This window comes from Diplodia corticola, assembly GCF_001883845.1.
Source record: "Diplodia corticola strain CBS 112549 chromosome Unknown scaffold60, whole genome shotgun sequence".
Classification (NCBI taxonomy): domain Eukaryota; kingdom Fungi; phylum Ascomycota; class Dothideomycetes; order Botryosphaeriales; family Botryosphaeriaceae; genus Diplodia; species Diplodia corticola.
In genome coordinates, this window is record NW_017971539.1 from 54835 (window position 1) to 69069 (window position 14235).

General features: G+C 60.2%; 4 protein-coding genes across 4 annotated transcripts; 1 reads left to right on the plus strand and 3 right to left on the minus strand.

The window, feature by feature from the left end:
• Positions 1-3826: 3826 nt before the first annotated feature.
• Positions 3827-4628, plus strand: BKCO1_6000013 (glycoside hydrolase family 12 protein; the record flags this gene model as incomplete). Its single annotated transcript, XM_020277675.1, has 2 exons — positions 3827-4246; positions 4308-4628. 2 exons carry the CDS (start codon positions 3827-3829, stop codon positions 4626-4628), a joined length of 741 nt encoding a protein of 246 aa, XP_020126704.1.
• An 807-nt stretch (positions 4629-5435) lies between these two features.
• BKCO1_6000014 (mg754 protein) lies at positions 5436-8591 on the minus strand (the record flags this gene model as incomplete). Its single annotated transcript, XM_020277676.1, has 1 exon — positions 5436-8591. One exon carries the CDS (start codon positions 8589-8591, stop codon positions 5436-5438), a length of 3156 nt encoding a protein of 1051 aa, XP_020126709.1.
• A 1162-nt stretch (positions 8592-9753) lies between these two features.
• BKCO1_6000015 (uncharacterized protein) lies at positions 9754-10011 on the minus strand (the record flags this gene model as incomplete). Its single annotated transcript, XM_020277677.1, has 1 exon — positions 9754-10011. The coding sequence occupies one exon, from the start codon at positions 10009-10011 to the stop codon at positions 9754-9756; it is 258 nt and encodes an 85-aa protein (XP_020126710.1).
• Positions 10012-10835: 824 nt separating this feature from the next.
• Positions 10836-14168, minus strand: BKCO1_6000016 (dna ligase 4; the record flags this gene model as incomplete). Its single annotated transcript, XM_020277678.1, has 2 exons — positions 10836-14007; positions 14071-14168. 2 exons carry the CDS (start codon positions 14166-14168, stop codon positions 10836-10838), a joined length of 3270 nt encoding a protein of 1089 aa, XP_020126707.1.
• Between the last annotated feature and the right edge of the window lie 67 nt (positions 14169-14235).

Genomic DNA, 14235 nt, shown 5'->3' on the forward strand with positions numbered 1-14235 from the left:
TGCAAGAAGGATGCAAGGGGCGTCCAGGCCCAAGCGATCTGCACCTCGTCTAGTCTCGATCCGGCGCCCCGCCGCCGCCCGCGATCGATGCCGCGGCGGGACTGGACGGCGGCACTGCTGCTGCTGCTGGGGCTGCTGGGGCTGGCGCGGCAGTCGACGGTGGAGGCAGCTCCGGCGGTGCCACGCACGTGGAGGCCACCTTAAAGGGCGGCCGGCGACGCTGCTGCTAGGGCACCATCCGCGCGGTAGGTTTCCACGCTTGCCAGCCCGGGGCGGGCGCCGCATCGGGGGCTAGTCGCAGGTCGAGGGCGGGAAGTCTAGCAGTAGACCGGCAGCCGTTGTCTCAACACCCGCCGACGCTGCTACGCGACACTTCCCCATGGCTTCACGCAGCCCTCTCAACGGCCGGCCGCGCGTCTCGCGCCGCTGTCAACACCACGGGAGCGACGCCAAAAGAGCGCCGGCGGCGGATTCAGCCGCCGTTTCCGCATCGCCGCCTGCTTGGACCACCTTGGACCACCCACCACCAGCGGCATTATGTCGGCCGTCTGGTGCTGCTACCCGTGTGCCTGTCACGTCTGTCACGCCTGTCTATGCCTCTGCTGTGCTGCCGTGTAGCTGCCTTGGTTTCGCTCCGTGGCTCCGCCCTGCAGCGGTGTAGATCCGGCGCGGCGGACTGAAAGCCTGCTGGGCGCGGAACCGGCAGGGCGAGACACACTGCCGACGATCAGCGAGCAAGGGAAATTTTGCAGTCGATCCGAAGCGGATCAAGCTGCTGAACCAAGTCCGACACTCCACCTGCCGAGCTCAGGTCCCCGTCCGCCCCCGCCGCATTGGCTTTTCGGCAATCCGACGTTCGAGAGATTGCCGATGGATCATCGAGCTTCCTTCGAAGCAGGTAGCCACACTGCTGCCCGGACATGTCGCCGCTCTCTCAGATCCGTCGCTAATCTCATCCGTCGTCATGTTTGCCGCGCGCTTCGTGCTTTGGCCCTGCCTGTGTCATGGCCTGCCTTCTGACGCCGCCGTGCGCCTTTGTTCATGACTCTCTCCATGACTCTCTCCTATACGAGGTTGGCCCGATGCACTCCGTCGTCAGAGGGCTGATCAGTCCGCCATTATTCCTCCATAACCTCCTCCCGTCCGGTCCCGACGCGCGCGCCCGGAGCCGCATCTCTCTTCTCCTCCTCCCTCGACTTCGCACAACTCATGAAACCCGGCCTTTGGGCTACTTGACCATCGCTCTCGTTTGCTTGGCCGCGGCGTATACCGTGGCTAGCCTGACTTTTTCCAATAGCCACGATATTGACTCGGGCAGCTTGCCTGGGAACGAGAGTGCAGAACCAACTCCACAACCCGACCCTCACCAGTGACGGCATGACGACCGGCCAGAGCACGACCCGCCAATCTTCCTGGACGACGTAGCAGCTTGATTGCAACGTCTGAAGCCCTCTTATGCTTGTTCGCATGGTCCACTGCTCCACCGTCCACGGCCCAGACTCCCCTATGCGCTACCTTGTCCAGTTTAGCCAGCTACGTAGTACAAGACTCATCTTTGTAAAGTTGGTCTTCGGCAATGCCCCGTTAAGCTCTTCACTGTGTCTAGCGCACTCAGCCAGACCCATCTCACTGACGTTCGAGGAAAGGATCTCCGTTCATGGCCCCTTAAGTGAATCTACACTAATGCCCCTTGTGGGGGCATACGCGTTCCAAAGGGCGACGCTTGCTGGCAATTTTCACCCAAAGGCTTGGTCGGGCTCTTGGAACTGGAAGCGGCACTCGTCGTCGGCCACGAACCCGGAATCTCGTTTCAGCGCGAGGCTGAGCCCTGAGGGAGCCTTGGCCGGCAGCGCAGCCGTGAACACCATGAGTATTACTATGCTGATGGAACTACTTCTCTATCAGCTTTGCAACATGCATCACAATAGGCTTCTTCTCATCTCGCTCACTGACGTCGATGGCGGTCTGCTGGGTACTGTGTAACTGTTCTCAGGGGCCCGCTTGCAGACTCAGGAGCCCGCAACCCAAGCCTCTATTCAATAAGTCCTCGGATTCGACCACCTCGTCAACCTCTAAGGCTGCCTATGATGAAAATTTTGAGAGGAGCTAGACGAAGGCGAAGCCGCTAGATAGCACTCCGTCGCACCCTTTTGAAGTTAAAGAGTCGTGGGTGAAGGGCTAGCTTCTGGGTGCGACCTGTGCACACGGCGCGAGCGAAGCGCATTCTCTTCTAGCGTCGTGGCTGCGCAAGCTTTTATAAGCAACGACTTCGCCGGTGCTGTCATGGATAACAAGCATCCCAAGTCGATCGAGCGGCCAGCGGATTGCACACATGGTACCATCATCTTTTGACATGGGCGCATTGGTCGAACACATGCAGAAGCCGGCTCCCCTACACGATGCCGCCTTGTCGACAAACTCGAGTGCAAAACTCCAGAAGATGGCGGCTGTTACAGCGAACTGTTGTTGTTGGGGGGGAAGCACATTTATACCCCTCGGACTGGCGTGCTTTGTCGTACAAAAGGCGTCAGCCAGGGTCCAGCTCTGCGTTGTTCAATACGGTTTCCCCACACTGTGTGCTTATACGAGAGCACTCTTCGACTGCGGGCGGCTTGGCTCGGCGACGAAGCCTTCCACGAACCATCCTCTGCTAAGCGACCCCGTCAACGACGGATACTCACTGTCGACTTTTTTTTTCATTAAGGGGCTGAGTTTTCTGGCAGTCGTGCTTCATTAACGGAATGCACAGCTAGGTTCTGCTGTCCGCATACCCCTGCTTGACTTTGCGATTCGAATCCAACATGGTGTCCCTCGGGAGCGAACACACTTGCACCATTCTCAAAGGCGATACGGACTACTAGCTTCCTCTCTATGCGGTCGTCGTCGAGCCTCGGCTGAACCCCCGTTGGTTCATGATGCGTACATGGCATGATTCTTCGCTGTGTGTCGTGGAGACGCCGAAGACTGCGCGAGAGTGAGCACTGAGCAGATATGAGAGGGGACAGGAAAAATACATGCTCAGACCGGCGTTACACTTGGGCAGAGTAGCGCCGCTAAGAACACGAAGTCGCGATGCCGTTTTCGGGCAGAGGTGGAAGGCAGAAGGCATCGCATGAAGCGCAACTCAGGAGCATCTGCTGCAGTACGAACATGGGGCTGAAGAGGCGCTGGCTGATTGGCAGACGGGGTCAGCCACAGGAGAAACATAACATGACGGCTGCACGATGGTTGTTCGAAGCGATGCCTTCTGCCGCGGCGGTCGGCCGGTACGGTCGGGACGCGGTGCCTAGAATATCGCTTCCACCGTGTCCGCGTAAATTGCACCGACTCGGGATCACGCTAACTGGCGCCACAAGTGTGGCCGGCAGGCCGAGGAGCGTGCCAACTCCGGCCGTACGAGCGGTGGTGAGAGGCCGGCGGCGGCGCACGTCGCGGTGTTGCGGGCGCGATGGACGCAGAGCAGGCAGGCCAAGCTGGGGCCGAGGGAGGGGAGCAAAATAAGGTGCACGAATAGAGTTGCACCAAGCAGCGGTTTGGGCCGGGCGTGCGGCCAAAAGCGTAAAGGAGAGCCGGGATCCATGCCGCATCCGGCAGTCGACAGTATGCTTAACGACCAACTGAAACGGCTTGTCGGCGCGCGGGAAAACGAAGCGAGATGACTTCCACCAACTGCTCGTGGGCTGAGCGACGGGAAGACAGCCCGTCTATCCTGGCAGCTGGTATAAATATTCCCCGGGACGGCTCTCCATGATCAGCACCAGCCCTTCCTTCTCCGACCAGTCCAGCACCACACTCTCTTTCAACCTCAGCCAACTCCGCCGACAACATGAAGCTCAGCTCCGCCTTCGCCTGGGCCGCCGCCGCCGCCGCCGTCTCCGCCGCGCCGTCGGCGCTGGAGCGCCGCGCCGACTTCTGCGGCGACTGGGACTCGGCCAAGAACGGCGTCTACACCACCTACAACAACCTCTGGGGGAAGAGCACCGCCGGCGTCTCGGGCTCGCAGTGCACCGGCGTCGACAGCTTCAACAGCAACACCATCTCCTGGCACACGTCGTGGACCTGGTCCGGCGTGCCCAACCAGGTCAAGTCGTACGCCAACGTCGTCGTCGACCTGACCGCCAAGAAGCTCAGCGCCATCAGCAGCATCAACAGCATCTGGCGCTGGAGCTACACCGGCAACAGCCTCGTCGCCAACGTCGCCTACGACCTCTTCACCTCGTCCACCCCCACCGGCAGTGAGGAATACGTAAGCAGCAGCACCCACCTTCATCAGAATCAGCGTCAGCTAACCGCCGCCCGCCCCGCAGGAAATCATGATCTGGGTCGGCTCGCTCGGCGGCGCGGGCCCCATCTCGTCGACGGGCTCGGCCATCGCCACCGTCACGCTGGCGGGCAACACGTGGAACCTGTTCAAGGGCCCCAACGGCGCCATGACCGTCTTCTCCTTCGTCGCCACCAGCACCGTCAACAGCTTCAGCGGCAACCTCAACGACTTCATCAAGTACCTCACCTCCAGCCAGGGCCTGTCCACCTCGCAGTACCTCACCCACATCGGCGCCGGCACCGAGCCCTTCACCGGCACCAACGCCAAGTTCACCACTTCTTCCTTCACCGTCAGCCCCCGGTAAATTTTGTTTTTGTCTTACTGAGTTCCGGATGGGGGAGGGACGGACGCGTGTGGCGCCGCTCAGGAGAATCTATAATGTATATATGCATACACGGCTGCTCTCCGGCCACGAGCTATCAATCAATAATTTGTCCAACCCGAAACCGAAGCGTAACACTGTTGCTTTCTGAAAGGAACATCACACCTTTCATAGTAAGCACCTATGCATGCACTAAAAAGCACTGTAAAAAATGGAAGACTTCTTCGACGAATCTTGGCAAGCCGAAACCGCACAGTTGGCCTACCTAGCGAAACTATGTGAGACATTCCGCTCATCAGGTTGGCGCGATCGAGTTTGCTCCGCTCTCGCGTTTTTGCTTCCATTTCGGCCGAACGAGGCGTGGTACGCGTCAATGGCATATCAGCATCGTCGGTATTTTTTCGGTGGCCGAGGGGAACCTCTGAAACGGTCAGCTCCCCCTTCAAGTTTCTCGCCAACGTGTGTATGTACCGTCCATGGGCGCTTGGCTTCTGGGTCACGTTTATTCGGACTTTTATGGAGTCTGTGCCAGGTTTCTTGCACAGGGAGAGAGGATCAAAGGAAAGGAAGTCGTACATACCACCGACTGGAAGACTCACCATCACACCGTAACATAACCCCAGCGGTTGCTTAAAAGCATCATCATTTACAATACTATCATCAATCTTTTCATATCCAAAACTGGCCCATCACCCAAAAAAAGGGCCGCTTCAAGAGCCACCCAAACCACGCTCCGCGCTCCACAGAGCAAAGATCAAGAAAAAAGTTCCGAAAACCCAAATCCACAACTCACAACCCCGCCTCCTCCCGCCTCAACTCCCACCTCAACTTGTCCTCCAACTTGTTCTTCTCCCAGTCATGCACGTACGCCGCAACGTCGACATCGCCCTCCTGCTTCTGCTCCAACCTCAGCGCCGCCCTCAACGACTCCAAAAAGCTCGGCAACGCCAGCTTCGTATCCTCGTCCAACAGCTCCTGAAACACGTCTCCGCGCCTCGATTTGCAAACCTCCCTCTTCACCTCCTCCACAAAAGTAACGAGCTCCTCTGCCGCGCCCCCATCCCTCACGGCGGCGGCGATGCGACGCTTGCGATCGACCGCCGAAATCGCATCGTCATCGCCCTCGCCCTCGGCGTCGGCGATGCGCGACCACGCACGTGCGATGCTGACGTGGAGGTTGTAGTGCATGCTGTGAGGCGGGGCGGGGGAGGCGGTGACGGCGGGGAGGCCCGTCTGGCTCTCGGCCGCGAAGGCCCTCGCGTCGGTGGCGAAGACCTTGGTGAGGTGGTTGGCGCGGGCCTGGCGGAGTTGGTCGAGGACGCGGGCCGGCCAGGGCGCGTCCGACTCTGCGAGCTTCTTCACCTCCGCCAGCTGTTCGGCGGGGAGGAATTGCTCCTGGCAGGCGGGGTAGCAGCAACGCAGGACGCTCGGGCCGAAGGGGGTGAAGAAGGGGGCGCCGCCGGTGTGGCGGGCGCGGAGGGCGAGGGTGGTGGGGTCGGTGGTGTCGTCGCCGCGGAAGATGGAGAGGAGGGTGGGGTGGGTGACGGATGGGGCGAGGGGGTCGGCGGTGTGGGGGTCGAGAACGGCATGGGAGAGGGGCTGTTCGTTGCGGAGCTTCTGGAAGTACGTCTTTGCTCGGGTGTGGTCACGCTGGAGGTAGACGAGCCAGAAGGTGAGGACCTGCACCCGTCTCATTGCGCGCTCCATGTCGGCGGCGTCCCAGTCGGCGAGGAGCTCGACGTCGGCCGTCAGGAAGGCGGACAGGCGCTCCCAGAACACGGCCGAGTCACCGAGGACGGACTTGTAGCCGCGCTTGTCCGTGGGAACGAGGTCACCGTTGAACTCTGCGTAGATGAGCGCGAGCAGTGGCTGCTTCCATGCTTGGTTGCCGGTGTGCATGTTCTTGTACAGCTGCGCCAGGTATGCCGACGCCACCGAGTGCAGCACCTTTGCCAGCCGCAAGTCTCGCGCCGTCTGTGCATCAAAGGCTTCCAGCTGCCGGCCGAACCGGATCAGTTGCATGAAGCCGGCCGTCGGGTAGCCCACAGCCCAGCTGTCGAGCCCCTGCTCGCGGAAATCCTTGGCGGCCCACGCGAGCGCCTTGCTGTACGTGACCCACTGGCCCTGCTCGTTGAACGTCTCCCTGCAGCCGGTCCTTTCGAGTAGGTTGGCCAAGACCCACCGGAACAAGTCCCGCCGCTGGGCTACCTCTGCATCCAGGGCCATCTCGGAGCCAGCGCCCGCCCATTCCTTTTCCCGGAGAGTGCGGTCCAGGATTGTCATGAAGAGCTGCGACGTGCCAGACGCACCCACGCGGAGGCCGCCTGTCAGAGCGAGGTGCAACTGCTCGTGGATGTACTTCTTGTTGCTCTCGTGGCAGTCGACTGCGGGCAACACGGCGGCCACGTCTTCCTTGAACAACGATCTCCCTTCGAAAGCAAGAGCGCATTGGAAGCAGACAAGCTGGCTGGAGATGACGTCTTTATTGGAGTTGAAGCGGCCGGCGGCGAGAGGGAAGTCGAGGGCGAAGTTGTCTGTGTTGGCTGCGGCGTCGGCACCGGCCTTGAGCGAGATGGACATGACCTCGTTTTCACCGCAGCAAATGTGACAGTCACCGCGGAAAGCGTTCGGGGTCTCCAGGTCGAGGCTCTGCACCGAGATCTCGCCGCCACCCGTGACCATGGCGGCTCGGCGAGCGCGGTTGCTGGGGCGAGCGAGGATGTTGGCAGTGTAGGTCGAGCTTTCCATGGCGGCGAGCTGCTCCAGTGCGAAGTTCACGAGGGTGTTGCGGTTGCGCGCGGCCTGATGCTCGCCCGACTCCTTCAGCCTCTTGACGGCATCTTGGTAGTGGTGACGGTTGCGGGCGTGAGCCTCGCGCAGCTCGAGCTGCAGGGCATCTCGCGCGTTGGCGTCGAGAGTCTGATCGCTGAGACGCGCAATGAGGGCGCGAGCTCCGGATATGTCCTCTAGCCTGAGGTTGATCTCGTCGACCTTCTGGCTCATGACGAAGCTGCGCAGGTCCTGGATGCGGCCGCGAGTCTTGAAGGCCAGTGAAAGGTTGCCAAAGGCGGCGTCGTCCAGGAGCTGCTCCAGGTCCGTATTGGTGAGCTTGCCCCCGGCGGTGACAAGGAGGTCCAGATCGACGACAGTGTTCGGGTTCCACTTCTCCCACTCTTCTCCCAGGCTGATGGTGCCCGACACAAGGCTGGGACGGGTCTCGGCGGTGGGCACTTGGATGGCGGCTGTGCGCAGCAGCTGAATGAGGTCGCGCTCGGAGAAGAGCTCCTTCAGCGGAGTCCAGCTCGAAAGGTCGGGAGCTGTGTTGGCAGTGTTGGAATCCAGGGCGGCGAAGCAGCCCTTGGCGGCGATGATGTACAAGTGGCCGGTGGATGATTCCTTGAAGAGAATGAGGACGTGCTGGGCGTTGGCGAAGAAGGAAATGCCGACGGACACGTTGAGGTCTGAGGGTCGAGACGAGCCCCTGGTGCCGGTGATGACGAAGATGGTGGGGACATTGAGCACTCCGGTGTCGACGGCGAGCCCGCACAGCCTCTGGACATCGTCTCCCCAGATCTCGCCGTCAGTGAGCAGGTACCAGAGGTCCGAGGCAGCAATGGTGTCGAGGACGCGCTGGTTATGCAGGATGCGCGAGGGCTGGGTGCCGCCGCTGGCTGCTCTCCAGGGTGCTATGGGGAAGTTGTCGGCCGGGTCCTCGCAGTCGGACCCCCAGAGAGCGGCTCGGTCATGGGGGTGGCCGTCGTGGAGCTTCGTCACGAACTCATGCTCTCGGGCGATGACGGTGCCAGCGGTGGAGCCCGAGGCGTCGACGGCGAAGAACTGGCGTGCGTGGTGGAGCGGAATGTACTTGGTATGCTGCTCGCCGTTGGCCGTGTCCACCTTCCAGCAGGGGCGGGCGGCGGCGGTGGCTGAGGTGTTGGAATCCATGGTTGATGATGAAGCGGACCTTGGACGGCAGGTCGGGTGTGTTAAATAGAAGGAACGGGGGCTGAGTCACAGAAAGGGCTTTGTTAGAGGTGCTTCGTTGGCGGCAGTCTCCAAATCCTGATCAGGAAGGAGCGGGGGCGGTGTCGCAGTTGGGGGGCCGGACTGTGCGCAACCACCAACCACTGCGACCAGTCAACAGCACAACCAAATCTTTCGTCTTGCGGCCAGCCTTGCTTCACATCGACCGTCTTCTCGACCGTCTTCTCGACCCACTCGTGGAGCTGTTGCGGACAGCCAGCCCACACGCCTGGCTGTTGGAAGCAGGCCGTGAGATGGCAGCGAAGGATTCCATGTCGCGCCAACGTGCTCCACGCTGGGCTGTGGCGGTGTCGCACTCCACGTCAAATCTGACTGCGTCAACTACCGATCGACGGTGAGTCTTGCCATGGAAAAAAGCACAGTCGGTGTCGACAGGCTCCAGCTTCGTCTCTCAGGCACCAGCGCATTCCAGACCCCGCATCATCAGCCGAGGACTCGAGAACGCCATGCGGAGCGCGACAGGTGCCTGACGGACGTCAAAGGTACCTTGGACAAGGTGCGGCGCTGGCACCGGCCGGCGGTGATGCAGGACGGGCGAAGGAAGCAGTGGCGGTGCGAACCAGCCTTTCCCGACTCGATCGTCCCTGACCTGACTCATCATCGTCGAACTGCCAACACCCAACTTCATCTCGAAACGCCAAACTACGAGGTCGAAGTGGTGCAGAACAATCCTGGATGATTCAGCAAAAGAATATGTAGAAATTACAAGTGAGTAGTCACCATAGGTGCTAAAATACAATAGTTGAAGCAAGAAATTATTGCTTTGCACCAGCTCCCATTGCGCCGAGAGGGCAAAACTGATGCAGGCCCACCAAGAGAATTTGCCCACAAACACGTTTTGCCATGATCAAACAACCCCGTTCCATCAGCACTCGTCATCTCATCCCTGGGAGAGAGCTCTGGGTGGTTTCCGTACGGGGCTGGCGGCCCAATTGCCTGCATACCACCCGTCCAGGCAAGAACAACAGCTGCCTTTTTCCATCGTCGTCATCGTCCGTCGTCCGTCGTCCGTCGTCGTTCGTTTCGTCTTTTCCTTTTTTTTTTTTTTCAGAGAAAAGGACGATCACGTCTTCCCCATCTCGTCGCGCTCGTCGCCGTACGTCGATTGCACGAAGCCGTTCCAGCTCTCCGAGTCGTTTTCGGGCGGCGTGACCTTCTTGACGATCCAGTGGACGGCGACGGTGCAGAGGCCGAGCCAGATCAGCACGCTGCCCTGCTCGAGCACTGGCTTCAGGTAGTCCGCCCGGTTCGAGTACAGCGCCGATGCCGCGCACATGAGCCGCCCGCTCATCGCGTCGTCGGGAGGGCATGGGGCGGCCATGTCGCGTAGGTAGGTAGTAAGGGTGGATAGGTCCGAACGAAGAGAGAGAGAGAGAGAGAGAGAGAGATAGACGAGGCTCCAGCGAGAGAGCAAATTGACCGGCGCGAGGTTGCCAGCAGAAAGCGGCAGACTCGGTCGTCGGCGGCCGCAAAGCCTCTTAAGTAGCAGTCGGCATCCCGGATCGGCATGATCGGCCAGATCGAATGTTTTCGGCGCGAGCCTGCCGTCGGCACTTTTTCCTTTTCTTCTTTTGCCTTCTCCTGAACCCGTGCGACACATCACCCCACACCGGTGGATCGAATCGCTGCTTCTGTGCTACGGGGAACGCTTCGGGTCCAGCCTCTGCCGTACCGAACGCACCATTATCACCCCATCCTCAGCCACCGTTTTCCCAAATCTTTATCCCTCGGCCGTTCCTTGCGTGTTCCTGCTATCATCACGGAGCCATTGGTCTGATAGGCTTCCGGCTTCCACCGCTGCCTTGGCTGAGGGATGCGTACCTAGTTGTGGGCGTGAAACATACAACGGCTGTGCCCGCCGACCCCGCCGTATCAGCCCACTGTAACTGTTTCACCACTGGCTTCCAGCTGCCTTCGAGAAGTCTACTTACCGTTCGTTAAAGCACACTCAACGCCTGTCTCAAGTCCAAGATGCCCGCACAGCTCTACTACGTACAGATTATATACTCAGGTAGAGCGTTAGAAATGTGATACTTGGGCAAAAATCAACCTCATATTACCTGCACATACGGTCCTCGCACACAATGGCAATGGCCTTCCTAGCTCCATCCTTAACATCAGCAGAAAAAGTACCTGCAGCCATCATCACCTCGCAACAAACATTTCCTCATCCACCAATGTCCTCTCCTTCCAGCTCTCCTCCACCCACTCCACCCCCACCACGCGCGGAACCCTACTACTATTGCCGCTCTCCATCCTATCCGCAAGCGTCCGTCGTATCTCTCCCAGCCTATCCTTATTATTGGCACTCGCGGCTCCTACAACAACGTGCGTCACGTCAAAATCCGAAGCCAATTGCAAGGCACCACTCTCCGCCACGCTGCCGCCCGCGAACCGGACCAACTGCTTCGCGAGATACAGTCGCATGCGGCGCGCCGCCTGCTCGTCATTCGCATCTTTCCCATCCACTTCGTCGCCGCCGGTGTCGTGGTCCTGATCGTGATCGTGATCGTGCTCGTCCTCGTCCTCGTGGCCGTCATCAAACCAAACCCTACACCCGCGAAACAGCCAGCCCCGCGCCGCCGCCACATCGCCACCCAACAAGCGCACCCGGTGCTCATCTTCCGCTTGCTCGAGGAAGGCGTCCACGTCAAAGGCCGCCGCTGGCGCTCCCCTGATCCGCCGCTTCCGCTCCCTCCCTCCCTCCTCCTCCTTCACCACCGCCTCCGCACGGTCCGGCATCCCGTCCATGATGGCCTTCAACTCCTCCACCGACCCCACATCCCTCGCAAACGCGTCGCCCCATTCGTCCACGCTCTCCTCCGCCCTGACCGCGTCCTCGTCCGTGGCGTGGAAGAGGTGTCTGTTTCCCTCGTACGGCAGGAGGAACGGGGCGTCGGCTGCGGGTGCGCCGCCGGGACGGGTGGCGGCGTCCGACGTGGCCTGGGCGACGCAGTCGAGCAGCCAGGCGGGGCGGATGACGCTGCGGTCGTTCTTCTTCACCAGCGACGCGACGGGGACGAGGCGGCGGTCGGCGATGCAGAGGACGTGGGCGGCCGCCGCGGGGGAGTGGACGAGGGCGCCGCCGTGGGCCTTGACCAGCGCTTCGAGCTCGGCTTTGGATTTCTTGGGGGAGACGGATTCGGTCATGATGTAGAAGGTCAGGCCGGCGAAGACGTTCGGGACGGCGGCGGCTGCGGTGCTAGGGTGCCCGGCTGCTTTGGGGTCGGATAGGGTGGTGGTGTTGCTGGTGGAAGCCGCATCATCATCGACGCCCGCGATGGTCATGGGCCGCTTCTTCGAGGTGCGCTGGCGCTTGACCCGGCGGGCTTCGTCGATTTTGAACTCTTTCGCGGCGTGTTCACGTTCTGCGTTCGCTTTCAGCGTCATGAAGTCCTGGATGGACAGCGCCTCCTTCCAAGTCTTGTCATCCCGCAGCTTTTTGAAGCGCGGGAAACGGAGCGTCAGCCCCATGCGGAACTGCTCCGTCGTTCCAACAGATGCAGCTTTGACTGACACGACCACGCTATCACAGGGCTTGATCCACACGTCGGGTTTTTCGAATTGCCGCTCCTCGCCGCCTGCCAGCTCAATGAACTCAGTCGGTGGCCGGGCCGCGTCCCACGTTTGCCACTTGTCGCCCGTGGCGTGTCGTATAGCGGCGTAGTCATTGGCCGTCATGCCACCGCCGACCTTGAAGAAGGAAAAGCACTTCATCGGGTTGGCTCCCTGCTCGATCTGGGCCTGGTCGACACGCAGCCCGCACATGAAGCTGGAAAGCTTGCCTCCGCGGTTCCCGGACCCCCAGTAGCCGCCGATGATGACGCAGTCTAGCTCTTCGCCGAACTCGGTCATGTACTCGGGTTTTACCTTGATCCAATCGTCATTGCGTTGGTTGAGCCGATAGGATGAGCGCGGGTTCTTGATGACTAGACCTTCCGAAGCCTCAGCCACGACCTTGCGCAGAAGGGGCTCAATCTCGGATGGAGTGTGGGCGGACGAGTAACTGTGGATCTCGAAACGGCGGTGGATGGAGTGGATGCTGGCAGCGAGCGCCTTTCGACGGTCGCGTAGCGTATATTGCGTGAGAGGCTCGTCATTCAGATAGAGACAGTCGAATATTTTATAAAGCGGACGTCGGCCAGTGGAGAAGGGATTCTTCTGCTCCGAAAGAGCTGCTGTCTTGAGGGTTCCAAACGGCACTGTGGCATCCTGCTCCATGTCCCAGGTGATCATCTCTCCATCGAGAATGATGTTGCGCACCCCGTCATGGAAGGCATCCTTGAGGTGGCGCGTGAGGGCGCTGTTGTCATCTTCAAATCCATTCCCGTAAAGATAGGTGTATTCCTTTGCTTTGCGAGACCAGAAGCGGAAGCGCTTGCCACCGGGCACGCTCTCGTCCTCGACCATGTGTAGTTGCATGCGCTCACCGTCGAGCTTCTCCTCAACCCAGAACTCGTCGTCTTCTTCGGTTGGCTTCATGCGCTGCACCATCTTCTCCAACGAGTACATCTGAAAAGCAGCCAGTTGCGGCTGGAAACACTGCATGAGAGTGATGGCAGCGCCTCCTCCATCAAGGCGGATCGAAGGGTCGTGCAGCTCCCAGCACACCCTGCGCAGGCTGGAAGACACGTTGAAGAGGCTCTCGGCATCGGGGTGCCATATATCGAAGATGGTCCTCTCAGTTGCGCCAACCTTCATCTGGCGGAGAATGACACGGATGAGCCACATCATCTCCTCGGCATTCATGCGCTGGTAGAATTCTTGGAAGATGGGAAGCTGGTCTTCGTCTTTGGAAGAAGCAGAGAGCGTGTCGAGCCGCTCGTTGACCTCGCCGATGGTCATATTGCCGGGCTTGGTTAGTATGGGCCGCTTAGAAATAACATCGAAGCATCTGCCAGCAAAGTCGCCAGCCATGGCGGCTCCAGGATTCTGGCCAGGAAGCCTCCAGTTCAGGAGGTTGAAGCCATCCTCCGAGTCCTTGTCGATGCGGAGGATGCGCACCAGCAGTTTGCCAATGGCCTTTTCCTTCAGGCCGTACATGGCGCGGTCACGGTCCTTCTCCGGGATGATGAGGCGGAAGGCGGGGTAGATGTCGTTGCCTACTTGCTGGCGCCATTTTGAAATAAAGCGGTCGACGATGTTACGACGGATCTCATTCGGGGTCATGTGGGACTGGCCATGTGGGCCTTGTTTCCTGCGAGAGGCAACGGGGCCGGTGGGCTTCTTCTTGTTTTCATTCAGAGGGTTGAAGAGGTCCAGGAAAAGGGAATGGAAGGGCAGGGTTGTGGAATGATTGTGCGGACGGTTGGGGTATCTGCAAGTGAGGTCAGCGCGGGAACTGGCTTCGCAGGGTAGGCGGACAGCGGAGATGGCTCACTTCTCATCCAACTCTTCCTCGGTCATGGCACCATGGCCATACATGCGCTGCTCTTCATCGAACGCTTCCTGGCTCTGGGCGACGAAGCGTCCGGCCATGGCGTTTCGGGCTAGAGGGAGAGGTGACGTGGTTGGTCAGTCCGGCGGATGGTTGGCGGCTGCTGCT